Raw genomic sequence first — 15623 nt, 5'->3', positions numbered from 1 at the left:
AGAGAGCAATCATATCTCCCCTCAGCCTTCTTTTGGTTAGGCTAAACCAGTCAGCGTCTAGCTTCTCATGTATTTGTGAAATGCTTTCTTGTTACCTTTTACATCCCTAGCTAGTTTAATCTTGTTTTGTGCCTTGACCTTTCTAATTGTCCCTACATGTTTATATTGTTTTTTATATTCATTCTGTGTAATATGGCATAGTTTCTACTTTTTGTATGATTTTTGTTTGAGTTGCAGGTCATTGAAGATCTCTTGGTTAATCTAGGGCACCCTCTTACCATACTTCCTAGCTTTCCTGTGCATTGGTATAGTTTGCTCTTGTGTGCCATTAATAGTGTATCTTTAAAAAACTGCCAATTCTCCTGAACTCTTTTTCCCCATAGACTTGATTCTTATGGGATCTTACCTATTGGTTCTCTGATTTGCTAAAGTCTGCCATCTTGAAGTCCATTGTCTTTATTCTCCTGTTTTCCCTCCTACCATTCCTTAGAATCATGAACCTTACCATTTCATGATCACTTTTACCCAAGATGCCTTCCACCTTCAGATTCTCAACTAATTCCTCCCTTTTTGTCAGAATCAAATCCAGAATAGTCTCTCTTCGAGTCGCTTCTCCACCTTCTGTAAAAAAAAAAAAAAAAAAAAAAAAAAGTTGTCTCTAGTGCATTCCAAGTACTTGTTTGAAAATCTGTACCCCATCACCACCATGTCCTGTATTTTGGATGATTTTATTAGTTTTTTAAAAAAAGCCTCATCCATCTCACCTTTCTGGGTAGGTGGTCTTCGTAAGACACCTACCATGGCATCACCCTTGTTTTCTGACCCCTTTTATCATTACCGAGACTTTCAACAGGTTAGCCAGTCTATGTCCAAAGATACTCTTCCCCTTCTATGATAGGTGGTTCCCATCTCTACTCAGCAGCTCTTCTTCTCGGACCAGGCTCCCTTGGTTGAGGAAGCTGAAGCCCTCTTGGTGACTCCATCCACTCAGCCATGTATCTACCTCCACGATGTGTCTGTCTCAGCCCAGGAAGGATCGATGAGAATACCAACTGTGCTCCCAACTCCTTCACCCTCCTAGAGTCCTGTAGTCACTTCTGATCTGCTCAGGATCATGCCTTGTAGTATCACTATTGCCCACATGGAAGAGCAGGATGGGGTAGTAGTCAGAGGGTGGATGATCCTCGTCAGTCCTTCTGTAATGTCTTGGATAACAGGCCCCTGGCAGGCAGCACACCTCCAAGGAGGCCAGGTCAAGCCTCCAGATGGGTGCCTTCGTCCCCCTTAGAAGGAAGTCACCTACCATCACTACCCTATGTTTCTTCTTGGGAGTGGTGGCCATGATCATCCCTGCCTTGAGGGTACATGGCTTCTCCTCCACATTTGGGGGAGATTGCTCATCCTTTGTTGCCAGGGCAGCACAACGGTATCTCTGTGGACAGTGGGTTGGAAGCAGGGTTCCAGGTTTGTCCCTGTGAAGGAGCAGTTTCCTCCTCCCCTGGTGGTGCTATCTCAGTCCTTTCCGACTGGATTTCTTCCTCAAATTTAGAGGTCTCCAGGGGCACATTTTCAACTAATTCTTCCTGTACATGGATGCTCCTCACTGTCCTCCTGTAGCTCTCGCACCTGCTTCCTGAGCGATGCTACCAGTAAGCACCTCTCATGCTGTGTTTTCCCATCCTGATTTTCTGTGACAAGAAAATGCAGACAACAGTCTCTGCAAATCCACACCAGGACCTGGCTAGAGGCGTCCATGGTTGGGTTCTTTGTCTGGATGGAGGAGCCAGGTGGAGAAGCCAGGAGCAGTGTTGGCATTGGCAACACGGCCTTTCTGAATGCTAAAACTTGAGGAAGCATTGTTTCGTTTTTTTATTTTGAAATTATCATCATTATTGGTCATGAACGATTGATGTGTATGGATTAATATTTCTCTATTTCCTAGATTGATGGTACCTTTAAGATAGATATTCCTCCAGTACTCCTTGGCTACGGTAAAGAAAAGAACCTAGGAATTGAGAGAGGTTATGATTCTGTCCGAAGTCTGAGTGAGGGGTCCTACATAACACTGTTTATTACTATTGAACCACAGCTTATTCCTGGAGATCCAGTTCGAGAAAAGGTAGCTAACCCTCGTTTCAAATTTTGCATTTGGTGCCATGATTCTTGATATGTGTGTAAATAAGTAATTTTAATATGGTGTATAACATGGATACAGATCTTGACTGTTTCACTTTTACTGTGTAATTCAGGAGTTCTCAAACATAATTGCACCACAACCCCTTCTGACAACAAAGATACTACATGACCCCGGGAGGGTGGTGGAGAGCGAGCTCTGCTGCCTTGGGTAGGAGTAGAGGGGACTGCAGCCTGAGCCCCGTCACGCTGGGTGGGGGTGGAGTTCAGGCTTTCGCTTCAGCCCTGGGTCCCAACAAGTTTAATGTTGGCACTGGTGACCTCATTTTAATGGGGGTCACGACCCACTTTGGGGTCCTGACCCACAGTTTGAGAACCTGCTCTTGAATTAAACTTGATTCAGTAATTTTTTAACTGACCAGTACTAGATAGTGTTTCTGAGCACTTGCATGTATTTTTTATATTTTAAAAGGAATGCTAAAACAATTTTGTTTTTAAATTGTAATGAAATCTTTGCTTTCTGATTTGTCTTTAACAGAATTTGGTTATTTTTTTTAAATGGATATTCAAACACTCAGGCAAACTTGGGAGATGCATTATTTAGTAGATCTGAGTGAATAATTTGTGATGTATAATTTATTTAATAAATTTAATCTCTTTTTCTCTTTACAGACTATGTGCAAACAGATCTGTTTTCTCTCATGTTATTCATAATTAAATGCCATTTTTTGCAAGTGTAATAATGTCTCTGGCTTCATAGTCATAATTTGAGTTGTCTTGCTTAGTTGAGATTGAACACATAATTCAGATGATTTTGTATGTTTTCCTCATCTAGGTGAGCGTGACTCTTACTGGTTTTCTGGTTAGAATGCTCATTAAAAAATAAGTTTAGCTTTCACATTCTATAAGTATTTGAACATGCAAGCTTAACATTTGCTTCCCACAAGTATTCTTGGTAGTAAAACTTGGTCACACAAATATTTGGGGAAAGCGAACGCAAAAGGGTTGTAAAGTGAATTAATTCAAAACTTGGAATGAATATTCTTGGAGGGGTTTTTCTGAATTATTTTCTGTTCACTAGTTATTATAGTATGCCATTCGTATGTAGTATTTAATATCATCTCCTGTCCTGTAAATCTCTTGAAGATATTTCTAGGAGATTTTTTTCATTCTTGATCTAGTTCTTTTGCTTCCTTCACCAAACTAAAAGGACATGCTTGTGCAACAACAGAAAGAGTCCGTGTTCAAAAAACAACCCCTCTCCCAAAATCTCTTGTCACTTCTTGTACCCTTATGCAATTAATTCTGAGGGTATGTCTACACAGCAAAAGCTAGCCTATCCAGGCATAGCCAAGATAGCTTAAATCCAGCTTGTGTGGGTAACAATGGCAGTAAAGACAGCACAGCACAGGCTTCAGAGTGGGCTAGTGAGCTGACTACATACCTGAGGTGCATATGAGCATGTAATGGCCACGATGTGTTGTCTTCACTGCTATTGTTGTTCACATTAACTGGATTCAACCTACCGTGCATATGCTATTTTGTGCACAGTTTTTGCTATGTAGACATACTCTGAGATACAGTCAGTCAGGATTTACCCATGTTGCTTCTGCACAAACAGCAGCTGCACATATTTTGCTTTTGATTTAACTGCTCCAGTAGCAGTTTATTTGAAGATGAAGAGGAGTTGGGGAGAGGGAATCATATCTATGTATTATACAAAATTAAAACTAAGCAAATTTTGAACTCTGGAAGTATAATTCCTTTTTTAGAGCACTGATAATTGCATAAACAACTAAAGCAAGCTTTGCTCTCCCTCTTGTGGAATTAGTCTTGTAACTCATAAATTTCATATTGTTTGTTCAGTACTGGTCATAGGCCATTCTGATATGAGAATTGTTGTACTGTAGTGCCATGGAAAACAAAGAAAAGGAAACATGATTTGTAATTTTATTGTTTTATGGGTAAATTCAGGGTTAATTAGCCAAGTGACATGGCAAATTAGCACTAATATATGAAGCTGTAAAGATTTACACAACAGCCTTGAAGCATCATTAATAGACCAGGTCACTTCCACAGTTCTATTCTATATACAATAATTAACTGCAGAGTGAAATGTGGTTAGCTTTAAGAAAAAAATGGACCTTTATATTTATTTATATATGTCACTGATATTTTTTTGGAATAAAAAATAATAAATTCCTATCTAAAGGTATTTCTTGATCAGTGAAATTCAGAGTTCATTGTGAAATATTATAGACTATATAATTATGAATTTTGATATTTGTTATTGAAAGAAATTGTGGCCAAATTTTATAATTTTGTGCACACATTAATTTGCATGGCCAATTACCAAAATAGTACGTATTATTCTGATGGTAATGTATGAAATTCTGAAATGTTGGCCCTGTGTTTATAAAATTGTTACTGACCAAATTGCACACTTTAGATATACAAAAGTTTACATTTTTGATAAGTGCTTTAGATCTCACTGATTTCATTTGTTTTCTTTGATTACAGAGATAGTATTAGCTAGTTGTCCATTGTCAAAATTCCAGATGTAAGAGCTAGAAAGGAAATGAAATATCATCCACTGTGAAGATGCAGCAAAGACTTTATCAGGCATAAAGAACAGATAGACAAAGATAGAATGTGAGAATCCTTTTCTCAGTGTCAGAGAACACTAGTTATCAAAACAGAATTGTAGCATAATTACTTTGTGCTACTAAAATGTATTGTAACTAACACTAGACGAGAGAAATGCTACTGAGGTAAGGAAACTTATCAGTGTAGATTTTCTATTTGCTAACATTTGAAGAATTAAGTATAGCAGAAAAAGAGATGAGTGTGACAAATGGGGTTCAGTAATTTCTTGCACCAGTACTTTTACCGGGCATATGAGGTGAAGTTCTGGCCCCACTGAAGTCAGTGGGAGTTTTGTTGTTGACTTCAGCGGAGCCAGACTTTAATCAACTGCATCTGCCTTTAAGTCTATTTAATATCTAAGACCATTTAAACATTGTAACAAGTAGCTAGTGAACAAAAGCTTTTATATTTATAATATTTAACTTAGACTGAGTCAAACTAGATTATTACTTTAACAAACATTTTGTATGGTTTCATATAATCCAATTTTAAAAGAGTGGGATAGTAAATGGAAAACAATAAAATAATCTACAATGTTGGAAGAGGCTCATGAGGAAAGGAACAAATTAAACAGCAGATTATTCTATAGCATGCAGTGCACATTTTGTTATTAAATTTTATGTACGACAGAGTATGCCAAGTTCATACATTTTCATGTGCTTGTCTTCTAACTTTCTTGACCAAATAAAAGAACCACAATTGCATTTTGTATTGAAAGTGACTCCCCAGAATGTAGTGTAATTTCTACGTTTCAAATATTTAATATACAGAATTTGTACGTAGCTCAAAGTATTGCAAATGGGATGTAGGGCCTGATCCAGTCCTTGTTGATTTCCCGCTCAGTTCAGCACAGGTCGGGGGAAAAAATTACCAATGGCTGTTTGGTAATCTGTATGAATTGTGTGGAGTCCAGTTCCTTGTGAACAGGTATCCACATCACATATCACCAGTGTAATTGTCAAACTTAGTAGAGAGAGCAAGGATTGAAGGGTCAAGTCTAAAGTAGTCCCTGGAAGTCCTCCAGGTCATAGTTGAGATTCATTTATGGGGTAGTTTGGGGAAACTTGCACTAGAATTCCCTGTGCCGTTCCCATTTTTTGTGGCTCAGTTGGGGACGTCAGTCTCCAGGACTCAAGTTGCCAGCACTTTTCTCATGAACACTGAATTCATGTATGGGAATTAAACGTAATACAGTGTGTAAGAGAGAGAGCTGCTTCACTACAAAAGTGGTATGGATTTTTCCTTTCCTTACTATTTCAGCAGTGGCTATTTAAAAGCTGCACCTTGGGTACATAAATCGGGATGTAAACAATCCCCATCTCTTTTATTTCTTTTAAACCTCTTTAATATAGAAATTTTTCAATATAAAATGAAAAAAGTCCTTGAATATTTCCCCTCCTTTGTTAATGTTTCTAGGCTTCCCTGCTGTAGCTAAGTAGCTTGAAATGTCTATAGATTGCGTTAAGCTTTTCAATTTGATTTTTAATACATTTTTCCCTCTTTTATTTATTATCTTTTTCTTTTTCTTTTTGGCTTCCTAAATCTCTCTATAGATGAATGAAATGCTTAAGAAGGTACAACATATGTGCTTTTTAAATTAATCAACAGATATTGCTGTTTAGGATTCATTTTGTTCTTGCTCTGCAACTTTTTCCACTACCTTTAATGGCAGCAGTTCTTCTGCTGTGTTTGACCATATATGTACTGTATTTAGCATGCAAACTCTTTTAGGCTGACATAGTATCTTAGATTGGTGGTATCATTTAATTAATAATATTTTGCAAGAAATGACTATTATTTAAAAACTGAAACTATAAACATCAATACACAAATTATATGTTGTGGTCACCATTTTTGGTTGAGAAGAATCATCATAAAAGGTGACTTTTTTATTGGCTTGGATGGCTTGTTACTGGGCAGTGCATGGCAATCCCAACTCAAGGAGGCTTGGGGAACAGGATAACACAATGAAGGGGTTGTTTTTAAACCATGCAGTATTTTAAGTTAAAGGCCTGAATTGTCAGGAACATTCAGGTGCCTTAAAAAAAATGTAAAATATTTATACACACTTTAAGGCGCCTTTATACTGCCAGAGTGGTGTAAGTGGCCTTAATTTTAAAAAAAACAACAGAAAATAACCATAAAATTTTATGTACCTAGGACAAACCTACAAAATCAACAATATTCAGTTATAGATGAAGGGTAGGATTTTTTAAAAAAACTTAAGTGACTTAAGAGTACATGTTCCATTGACTTTCAATTTGGGCTTTTCAAAACCCCACCTAAGATCTTTAACTGCTAGGCAAGCCTGAACTATAAGGATAACTTACTTTTATAAATATGTCTGTGTATCAGTTTTCAGCACTGCACAGTGGTTTAGCCATGAGACTCCCGTTAATGTCAGCAGGAGTTGTGCATCATAAATCTGACAGACATTTTGAGAATTTACCCCGATGGTTGTTCTAATGCAGTTATTGTTTTGTGAGTATAAATAAGACTCCATTCCTTGAAGTGTCTGATCATAGTTACTCACTGTTGAATGACTAGGTGATGTGTCCATTCCAACAGTCCTTAGTAAGGCAAAGCTTTCACTGAACTTTCAATACCTGAGTAAAGACTGTACAACCATGCTTATTATGTGCAACGTGTGTACACGTGGGAGTGCATATATAAATGTAAATACAAAACGCCTGATTCTCCACTACCTTACAACTAAATTTACACCTGTGTAAAGAGAATGCAAGGTAAGTTTTTGAAATGATATCAGATCAGAATTTTACATCCACTTTGCATTCACTTTGTGTAGGTGTAAATAAACTACACAGGTTACAAGGTAGTGGAGAATTAAGTCTAAACTATATGGTTAAAACTGTATTTTTATACAAATTGTACTGTCTTTTGAAGTTTGATACCCAAGAAGATGAGAAGTTGCTCCAAGCAGCAGAGAAGTATCAGGCTGAATGTGCATTGAAGTTTCCAAGCCGCCAATGCCTGACAACTGTAGTTGACATAAATGGGAAAACAGTTTTTATTACCAGATATATCAAACCTCTGAACCCACCACAGGAGCTCCTTAATGATCACCCTAATAATTCTCAGGCAGCCGCAGTAAGTATTTTATTTAAGAAAGACAATTCAATTCACAAGACATAAACTTAAGACTGTGTCTGTGTGTGTGTATGTTATTTTTTATGTTTGTACAAAAACTGAGATCGCAAGGGAGAAAATCTATGGGTAGAAAGTAAAGAAATATTGAATATTCATGGGACAAAGTAAGCGAATGATAAGATACTGAATAACATCTGTTAGAAAAGGACAAAATAAAAACCTATTTCAAAATCTGGCAGATGTAAATTTGCCTGTAAATAAGTACTATAAGAATTAAATATGTTTAAAAGACAAAGAACAAAAGAAAATGGAAGAGAAGAAAATGGAAGAATAGAGAGAGACCAATAAAGCACCACCTTTAACAAACACACTGTGTAAGAAAGTTGCAGTACAAAAATTAGGTATGTAGCTCAGGTGAATTAGGATGTATAATTAAACAATGGCAATTCTGCAATGAATAGGAAGCTGAGTCATAGCAGGCAGCAGGGGCCTGGATGAAAAAAATTAAATATTAGTCAAAAAGGGGAAATAGGTAACAGAAATATAGACCTACCGTTGGTGTAAGGTGCTGATTCGGCATAGTTCTTAAACATGTGCATAACATTAAGAATGTCCTCTGGAAGTCATTGCTTGATTGTGGCCTAAGGGAAGATCTGAGAGCTCTCAGATCCTTTTCAGCATAAACAAAAAATGGTTGCCAATTTGCAAACTAAAGGTGAAGGTTTCATCTGTTGAGGAGTTAACCTTTCCATAATCTGTATGTTACAAATTTTCTTAATCCCAGGTGTCCAGTTATATTTAATACATACTTTAAAACTCTGTGACAGTCCTATACTATAGATATAAACAAGACATCATAATGAAATGGTTATATCAAACCCTATGTTTCAAGGCATGTTATAAGCTATACTGTTCAAAACAAGATAATTCAGAGTAGAAACTATCACTTTACTTTTAAATTGATCTGAAATCAGTGTAGGATTTGGGATGGAACTAAGGATACTTCAGTTACAAAATTTGAGTTAAAACAGCCTTAAAACAATGTCAGATATATCCTGAATTTAATTAGAGCTTTAGCTTTCATTTTATTTTTGCATTTTAATAAGAATTGTATTTAATAAGAATTGGCATTTAGTGCTTTTCCATGAACTCTGCGTTTTTTATTAATCATGAAAGTGAGCTTAATGCCTTGCTGCTTCATTTTTTTTTTAAAGCTCTGTGGCAACATATATCATGCATCTTAAGGCTTTTTCTTCCTTAGGAAAAAGATGTTCTTTTCACACGTGTTAGCTAATGTATTAAACCCCCCGATTTCCTATTGTGGACATGACCTAAGACTTGAATCCAATCCAAAGCTTAGAGATAATCTAATAGTGGAACTTGGGAGAACAGTTTTCAAAATTGTTGTTCTCAGTATTAGGGTATGTCTACACTACGAAATTAGGTTGAATCTATAGAAGTCGGTTTTTTAGACATTGTTTTTATATAGTGGATTGTGTGTGTCCCCACACAAAATGCTCTAAGTGCATTAACTTGGAGGAGTGCATCCACAGTACCAAGGCTAACGTCGACTTCCAGAGTGTTGCACAGTGGGTAGCTATCCCACAGTTCCTGCAGTCTCTGCTGCCCATTGGAATTCTGGGTTGAGATCCCAATGCCTGATGGGGCAAAAAACATTGTCGCGGGTGGTTCTGGGTACATGTCATCAGGCCCTCTCTCCCTCCCTCTGTGAAAGCAACGGCAGACATTCGTTTCGCGCCTTTTTTCCTGAGTTACCTGTGCAGACGCCATAGCACTGCAAGCATGGAGCCCACTCAGCTCACTGTCACTGAATGTCTCTGCTGCTGGCAGACGTGGTACTGCACTGCTACACAGCAGCAGCAATCCATTGCCTTATGGCAGCAGATGGTGCAATTGGCCTGAAAACCATCCTCATCGTCTCCGAGGTGCTCCTGGCCACCTCGGTAAGGTCGGTCAGGAGCGCCTGGGCAGACAGGGGCGCAGGGACTAAATTAGGAGTGACTCAACCAGGTCATTCTCTTTAGTCCTGCAGGCAGTCCTGTTGTACCATCTTATGGCGAGCAGGCAGGAGATGAGGATGGCTAGCAGTCCTATTGCACCATCTTCTGCCGAGCAGCCAGGAGGTGTGGATGGTTTGCAGTCCTACAGCACCGTTTGCTTCCAACAAGATGTAAAAGATAGATGGAGTGGATCAAAACAAGAAATAGGCCAGATTTGTTTTGTATTCATTTGCTCCCCCTCTCTCCCTCCCTCCGTGAAATCAACGGCCGACAATCATTTTGGTGAGGTCTGTCAGGGGCACCTTGAAAACTTTAATGGAGATTCAGTCCTTCCTGAAATATTAGAGGGACGGATAGCTGAGTGGGTTGAGCATTGGCCTGCTAAACCCAGGGTTTTGAGTTCAATCCTTGAGGGGGCCATTCTGTGTGACAGTTGTTTTTGTTTCTTCTTGATGTAAAGCCACCCCCTTTGTTGATTTTAATTCCCTGTAAGCCATGTCGTCAGTTGCCCCTCCCTCCGTCAGGGCAACGGCAGACAATCGTTCCAGGCCTTTTTTCTATGCAGACGCCATACCATGGCAAGCATGGAGCCCGCTCAGATCACTTTGGCAATTAAGAGCACATTAAATACCACACGTATTATCCAGCGGTATATGCTGCACCAGAACCTGGCAAAGCAAAACTGGGCGAGTAGGCGACGTCAGCGCGGTGACGAGAATGATGAAGACATGGACACAGACTTCTCTCAAAGCACGGGCCCTGGCAATGTGGGCATCATGGTGCTAATGGGGCAGGTTCATGCTGTGGAACGCCGATTCTGGGCTCGGGAAACAAGCACAGACTGGTGGGACCTCATAGTGTTGCAGGTCTGGGATGATTCCCAGTGGCTGCGAAACTTTCGCATGCGTAAGGGCACTTACATGGAACTTTGTGACTTGCTTTCCCCTGCCCTGAGGCACAAGAATACCAAGATGAGAGCAGCCCTCACAATTGAGAAGCGAGTGGCAGTAGCCCTATGGAAGCTTGCAACGCCAGACAGCTACCGGTCAGTCGGGAATCAGTTTGGAGTGGGCAAATCTACTGTGGGGGCTGCTGTGATGCAAGTAGCCAATGCATTCAAAGATCTGCTGATATCAAGCGTAGTGACCCTGGGAAATGTGCAGGTCATAATGTATGGCTTTGCTGCAATGGGATTCCCTAACTGTGGTGGGGTCATAGACGGAACCCATATCCCTATCTTGGCACTGGAGCACCAAGCCGGCGAGTACATAAACCGCAAGGGATACTTTTCAATAGCGCTGCAAGCACTGGTGGATCCCAAGGGACGTTTCACCAACATCAGTGTGGGATGGCCGGGCAAGGTACATGACGCTCGCACCTTCAGGAACTCTGGTCTGTTTCAAAAGCTGCAGGAAGGGACTTTATTCCCAGACCAGAAAACAACCGTTGGGGATGTTGAAATGCCTATAGTTATCCTTGGGGACCCAGCCTACCCCTTTGGCTCATGAAGCCGTACACAGGCACCCTGGACAGTAGTCAGGAGCTGTTCAACTACAGGCTGAGCAAGTGCAGAATGGTCGTAGAATGTGCATTTGGATGTTTAAAGGCGCGCTGGTGCAGTTTACTGACTCGGTTAGACCTCAGCGAAACCAATATTCCCATTGTTACCACTGCTTGCTGTGCGCTCCACAATATCTGTGAGAGTAAGGGGGAGACATTTATGGCAGGGTGGGAGGTTGAGGCAAATCGCCTAGCCGCTGGTTACGCGCAGCCAGACACCAGGGCGGTTAGAAGAGCACAGGAGGGTGCGGTGCGCATCAGAGAAGCTTTGAAAACCAGTTTCATGACTGGCCAGGCTACAGTGTGAAAGTTCTGTTTGTTTCTCCTTGATGAAACCCCCCGCCCCTTGGTTCACTCTACTTCTCTGTAAGCTAACCACCCTCCCCTCCTCCCTTCGATCACCGCATGCAGAGGCAATAAAGTCATTGTTGTTTCACATTCATGCATTCTTTATTAATTCATCACACAAACAGGGGGATAACTGCCAAGGTAGCCCGGGAGGGGTGGTGGAGGAGGGAAGGACAAGGCCACACAGCACTTTAAAAGTTTAAAACTTATTGAATGCCAGCCTTCTGTTGCTTGGGCAATCCTCTGGGGTGGAGTGGCTGGGTGGCCGGAAGCCCCCCAACCGCGTTCTTGGGCAAGGAGGCTATGGAACTTGGGGAGGAGGGTGGTTGGTTACACAGGGCCTGTAGTGGCGGTCTGTGCTCCAGCTGCCTTTCCTGCAGCTCAACCAGACGCTGGAGCATATTAGTTTGATCCTCCAGCAGCCTCAGCATTGAATCCTGCCTCGTCTCTTCATGCTGCCGCCACCTTTCAGCTTCAGCTCTCTCTTCAGCCCGCCACTTACTCTCCTCAGCCTGCCACCTCTCCTCCCGGTCATTTTGTGCTTTCCTGCACTCTGACATTGTCTGCCTCCGTGCATTCGTCGGTGCTCTGTCAGTGTGGGAGGACAGCATGAGCTCAGAACATTTCATCGCGATTTTTTCGTCTTCTAATCTTCACTAGCCTCTGGGAAGGAGAAGATCCTGTGATCCTTGAAACACATGCAGCTGGTGCAGAAAAAAAAAGGGACAGTGGTATTTAAAAAGACACATTTTATAGAACAATGGGTACACTCTTTCACGGTAAACCTTGCTGTTAACATTACATACATAGCACATGTGCTTTCGTTCCAAGGTTGCATTTTGCCTCCCCCCACCACGTGGCTAGCCCCTCTCCATGGCTAACAGCGGGGAATATTTCTGTTCAGCCACAGGCAAACAGCCCAGCAAGAACGGGCACCTCTGAATGTCCCCTTAAGAAAAGCACCCTGTTTCAACCAGGTGACCATGAATGATATCACTCTCCTGAGGATAACACCGAGAGATGAAGAACGGATGTTGTTTGAATGCCAGCAAACATACACTGCAATGCTTTGTTCTACAATGATTCCCGAGTACGTGCTACTGGCCTGGAGTGGCAAAGTGTCCTACCATGGTGGACGGAATTAGGCTGCCCTCCCCAGAAACCTTTTGCAAAGGCTTTGGGAGTACATCCAGGAGAGCCGCCAATGCCAGGGCAAATTAATCATTAAACATGCTTGCTTTTAAACCATGTATACTATTTTAAAAGGTACACTCACCAGAGGTCCCTTCTGTACCTGGGGGTCCGGGAGGCAGCCTTGGGTGGGTTCAGGGGGTACTGGCTCCAGGTCCAGGGTGAGAAACAGTTCCTGGCTGTCGGGAAAACCGGTTTCTCCGCTTGCTTGCTGTGAGCTATCTTCTTCTTCTTCGTCCCCAAAACCTGCTTCTGTGTTGCCTCCATCTCCATTGAAGGAGTCAAACAACACGGCTGGGGTAGTGGTGGCTGAACCCTCAAAAATGGCATGCAGCTCATCATAGAAGTGGCATGTTTGGGGCTCTGACCCGGAGCGGCCTATTGCTTCTCTGGTTTTCTGGTAGGCTTGCCTCAGCTCCTTAAGTTTCACGCGGCACTGCTTCGGGTCCCTGTTATGGCCTCTGTACTTCATGATTTTGACAAATGTTCTGGCATTTCGAAAACTGGAACGGAGTTCTGATAGTACAGATTCCTCTCCCCATGCAGTGATCAGATCCCGTACCTCCCGTTCGGTCCATGCTGGAGCTCTTTTGCAATTCTGGGACTCCATCATGGTCACCTCTGCTGATGAGCTCTGCACTCACCTGCAGCTTGCCACACTGGCCAAACAGGAAATTGAAATTCAAAAGTTCGCAGGCCTTTTCCTGTCTACCTGGCCAGTGCGTCTGAGTTGAGAATGCTGTCCAGAGCGGTCACAATGGAGCACTCTGGGATAGCTCCCGGAGGCCAATACCATCTCATTGCGTCCACAGTACCCCAAATTTGACCCAGCAAGGCCGATTTCAGCGCTAATTCCCTTGTCGGGGGTGGAGTAAGGAAATCAATTTTAAGAGCCCTTAAAGTCGAAAAAAGGGCTTCATCGTGTGGACGAGTGCAGGGTTAAATCGATTTAATGCTGCTAAATTCGACCTCAACTCCTAGTGTAGACCAGGGCTTAGATACCTTGAATTTGTGAATGAGTAAGTAACAGCAACCATTCATATGAATGGCAAAAGAGGAATGTAATAGTAGAATAAAAAACAGCTATTAGATCTCTATGTAATTGTAAATATAGCTCATGCCTCAGAAGAATTAATTTGTCAGTATGCCTAATTATCTATAAATATTAGAAATAAATGTTCAATAGCTTATCAAAAAAATTATTCGATAAACTTAAATGTACATTTTACTTTAAAGAAACAAAAATCTGTGCATATGGTTTATGGTTCTGATCTGACTCCAAGTCAAAAAAATCAGCTGAGGCCTTTACAAAAGTCCCAGAAAGGGACTTGTTCCTGCTTTATTGAAGTCAATGGGTATATTACCCTTGACTTGAGTGGGAGCAGCAGTAAGTTTCAAATCTAGTTATCTATAACAAATCTAATAAAAATGATACCTTTCTCATCCCACATCGTAAATGAGAACGTGACTGTGCTCTTTTCTTTATTTTTGTTTGTAGGAGTTGGTGGCTCGATATGTTGCTTTGATTCCTTTCGTGCCAGATAGTGTGTCATTTGCTGGAATCTGTGACTTATGGAGTACATCAGATGTAAGTAAAGGCCTAGAATTTCTTGTTCCTCTTCTGTTGAGAGTTATTTTTCTTTCTAGTCATTTAGATTTTCAATATTGTCAATGGTTTCAGAGAATGAAATGTTTCTTTATCAATGATCTGAGAAAAAGTGTTTATAAAAAAAAAATCACTTGTCCTGAAATAATTTGTACAGATCAGCCAAAATGTTTCTAACCTTAATAGGCTGCAATCTATTGGACCTAAGAACACCATAAGCAGTTCCAATTTCTGCATTCAGGAGGAATTAAAGTGCCCACTGAAATTAAGGAAAGAAAATATCACAGTTGGGCGTGGGGAAACATGATAAAGTCCAGTATTTTCTACACTTACCTCAGCTGGACCATCATAATTCTTCTTAGTGTGGAAAAAGGCACTGCCTGTAATGTCAGCTGCACTATCAGATTCAACCAGCCTCTCATACTTTGTTAGGAGAGAAAACAATGGCAGAATTACAAATATTAACTTTTCTTAAGGTTTTGTGAGACCATTTCAATTTTACCTAATCAATATTTTACAGGAATATATCAAAATCAATAATTTTGGTGACACCCATTCATTAATATCATAGAAATAGAAGGCTGAAAGAAATCTTGAGAGGTCATCTAGTCCTTCCCCCTGCGCTGAGGGGGATGGACCAAGTATACCTTGACCTCCATGATAGCTGTTTGGAGCTTTTAAAGAATGTTAGACAATGACAGGGATTCCACAACCTCTCTTGGAAGTGTATTCCAGTACTTACCTATACTTATAGAAAGATTTTTCCTACTATCTAACTTAGATTTTGTGCGCTGCACATTAAGTCTCTCTTCAGTGGACATGAAGAATAATTGATCACCATTCTGTTTATAACAGCCCCTTAACATATTTGAAGACTATCATCAATTCTAGTCCCCCCAGTCTTCTTTTCTCAAGACTAAACATACCTGACCTTTGAGGAAAGATTTAAAAAACAGGGTATTCTAATCCTTTTATCATTTTTGTAGCTCTCTTCTGGACTCTCTCCAGTT

At 40.8% G+C, this 15623-nt stretch overlaps 1 protein-coding gene across 6 annotated transcripts in view; it reads left to right on the top strand.

Moving 5' to 3' along the window:
- The window catches only part of CC2D2A (coiled-coil and C2 domain containing 2A), a 139412-nt gene that overhangs the window by 105972 nt on the left and 17817 nt on the right, over positions 1-15623 (top strand). For 4 of the 6 annotated variants that reach the window (XM_037898033.2, XM_043544632.1, XM_043544634.1 and 1 more), the window contains 3 exons: positions 1943-2119; positions 7684-7887; positions 14506-14595. In XM_037898033.2, the coding sequence (XP_037753961.1) occupies positions 1943-2119; positions 7684-7887; positions 14506-14595 (471 nt within the window). Of the gene's footprint in view, positions 1-1942; positions 2120-6332; positions 6354-7683; positions 7888-14505; positions 14596-15623 lie in introns of all 6 variants that reach the window. The other 2 variants (XM_043544631.1, XM_043544630.1) reach the window with 1 other exon arrangement.

This window comes from Chelonia mydas, chromosome 4, assembly GCF_015237465.2.
Source record: "Chelonia mydas isolate rCheMyd1 chromosome 4, rCheMyd1.pri.v2, whole genome shotgun sequence".
NCBI classification, from domain to species: Eukaryota; Metazoa; Chordata; order Testudines; family Cheloniidae; genus Chelonia; species Chelonia mydas.
The sequence above is the reverse complement of the archived record's forward strand: the minus strand, read 5'-3'. Positions and strand labels throughout refer to the sequence as shown.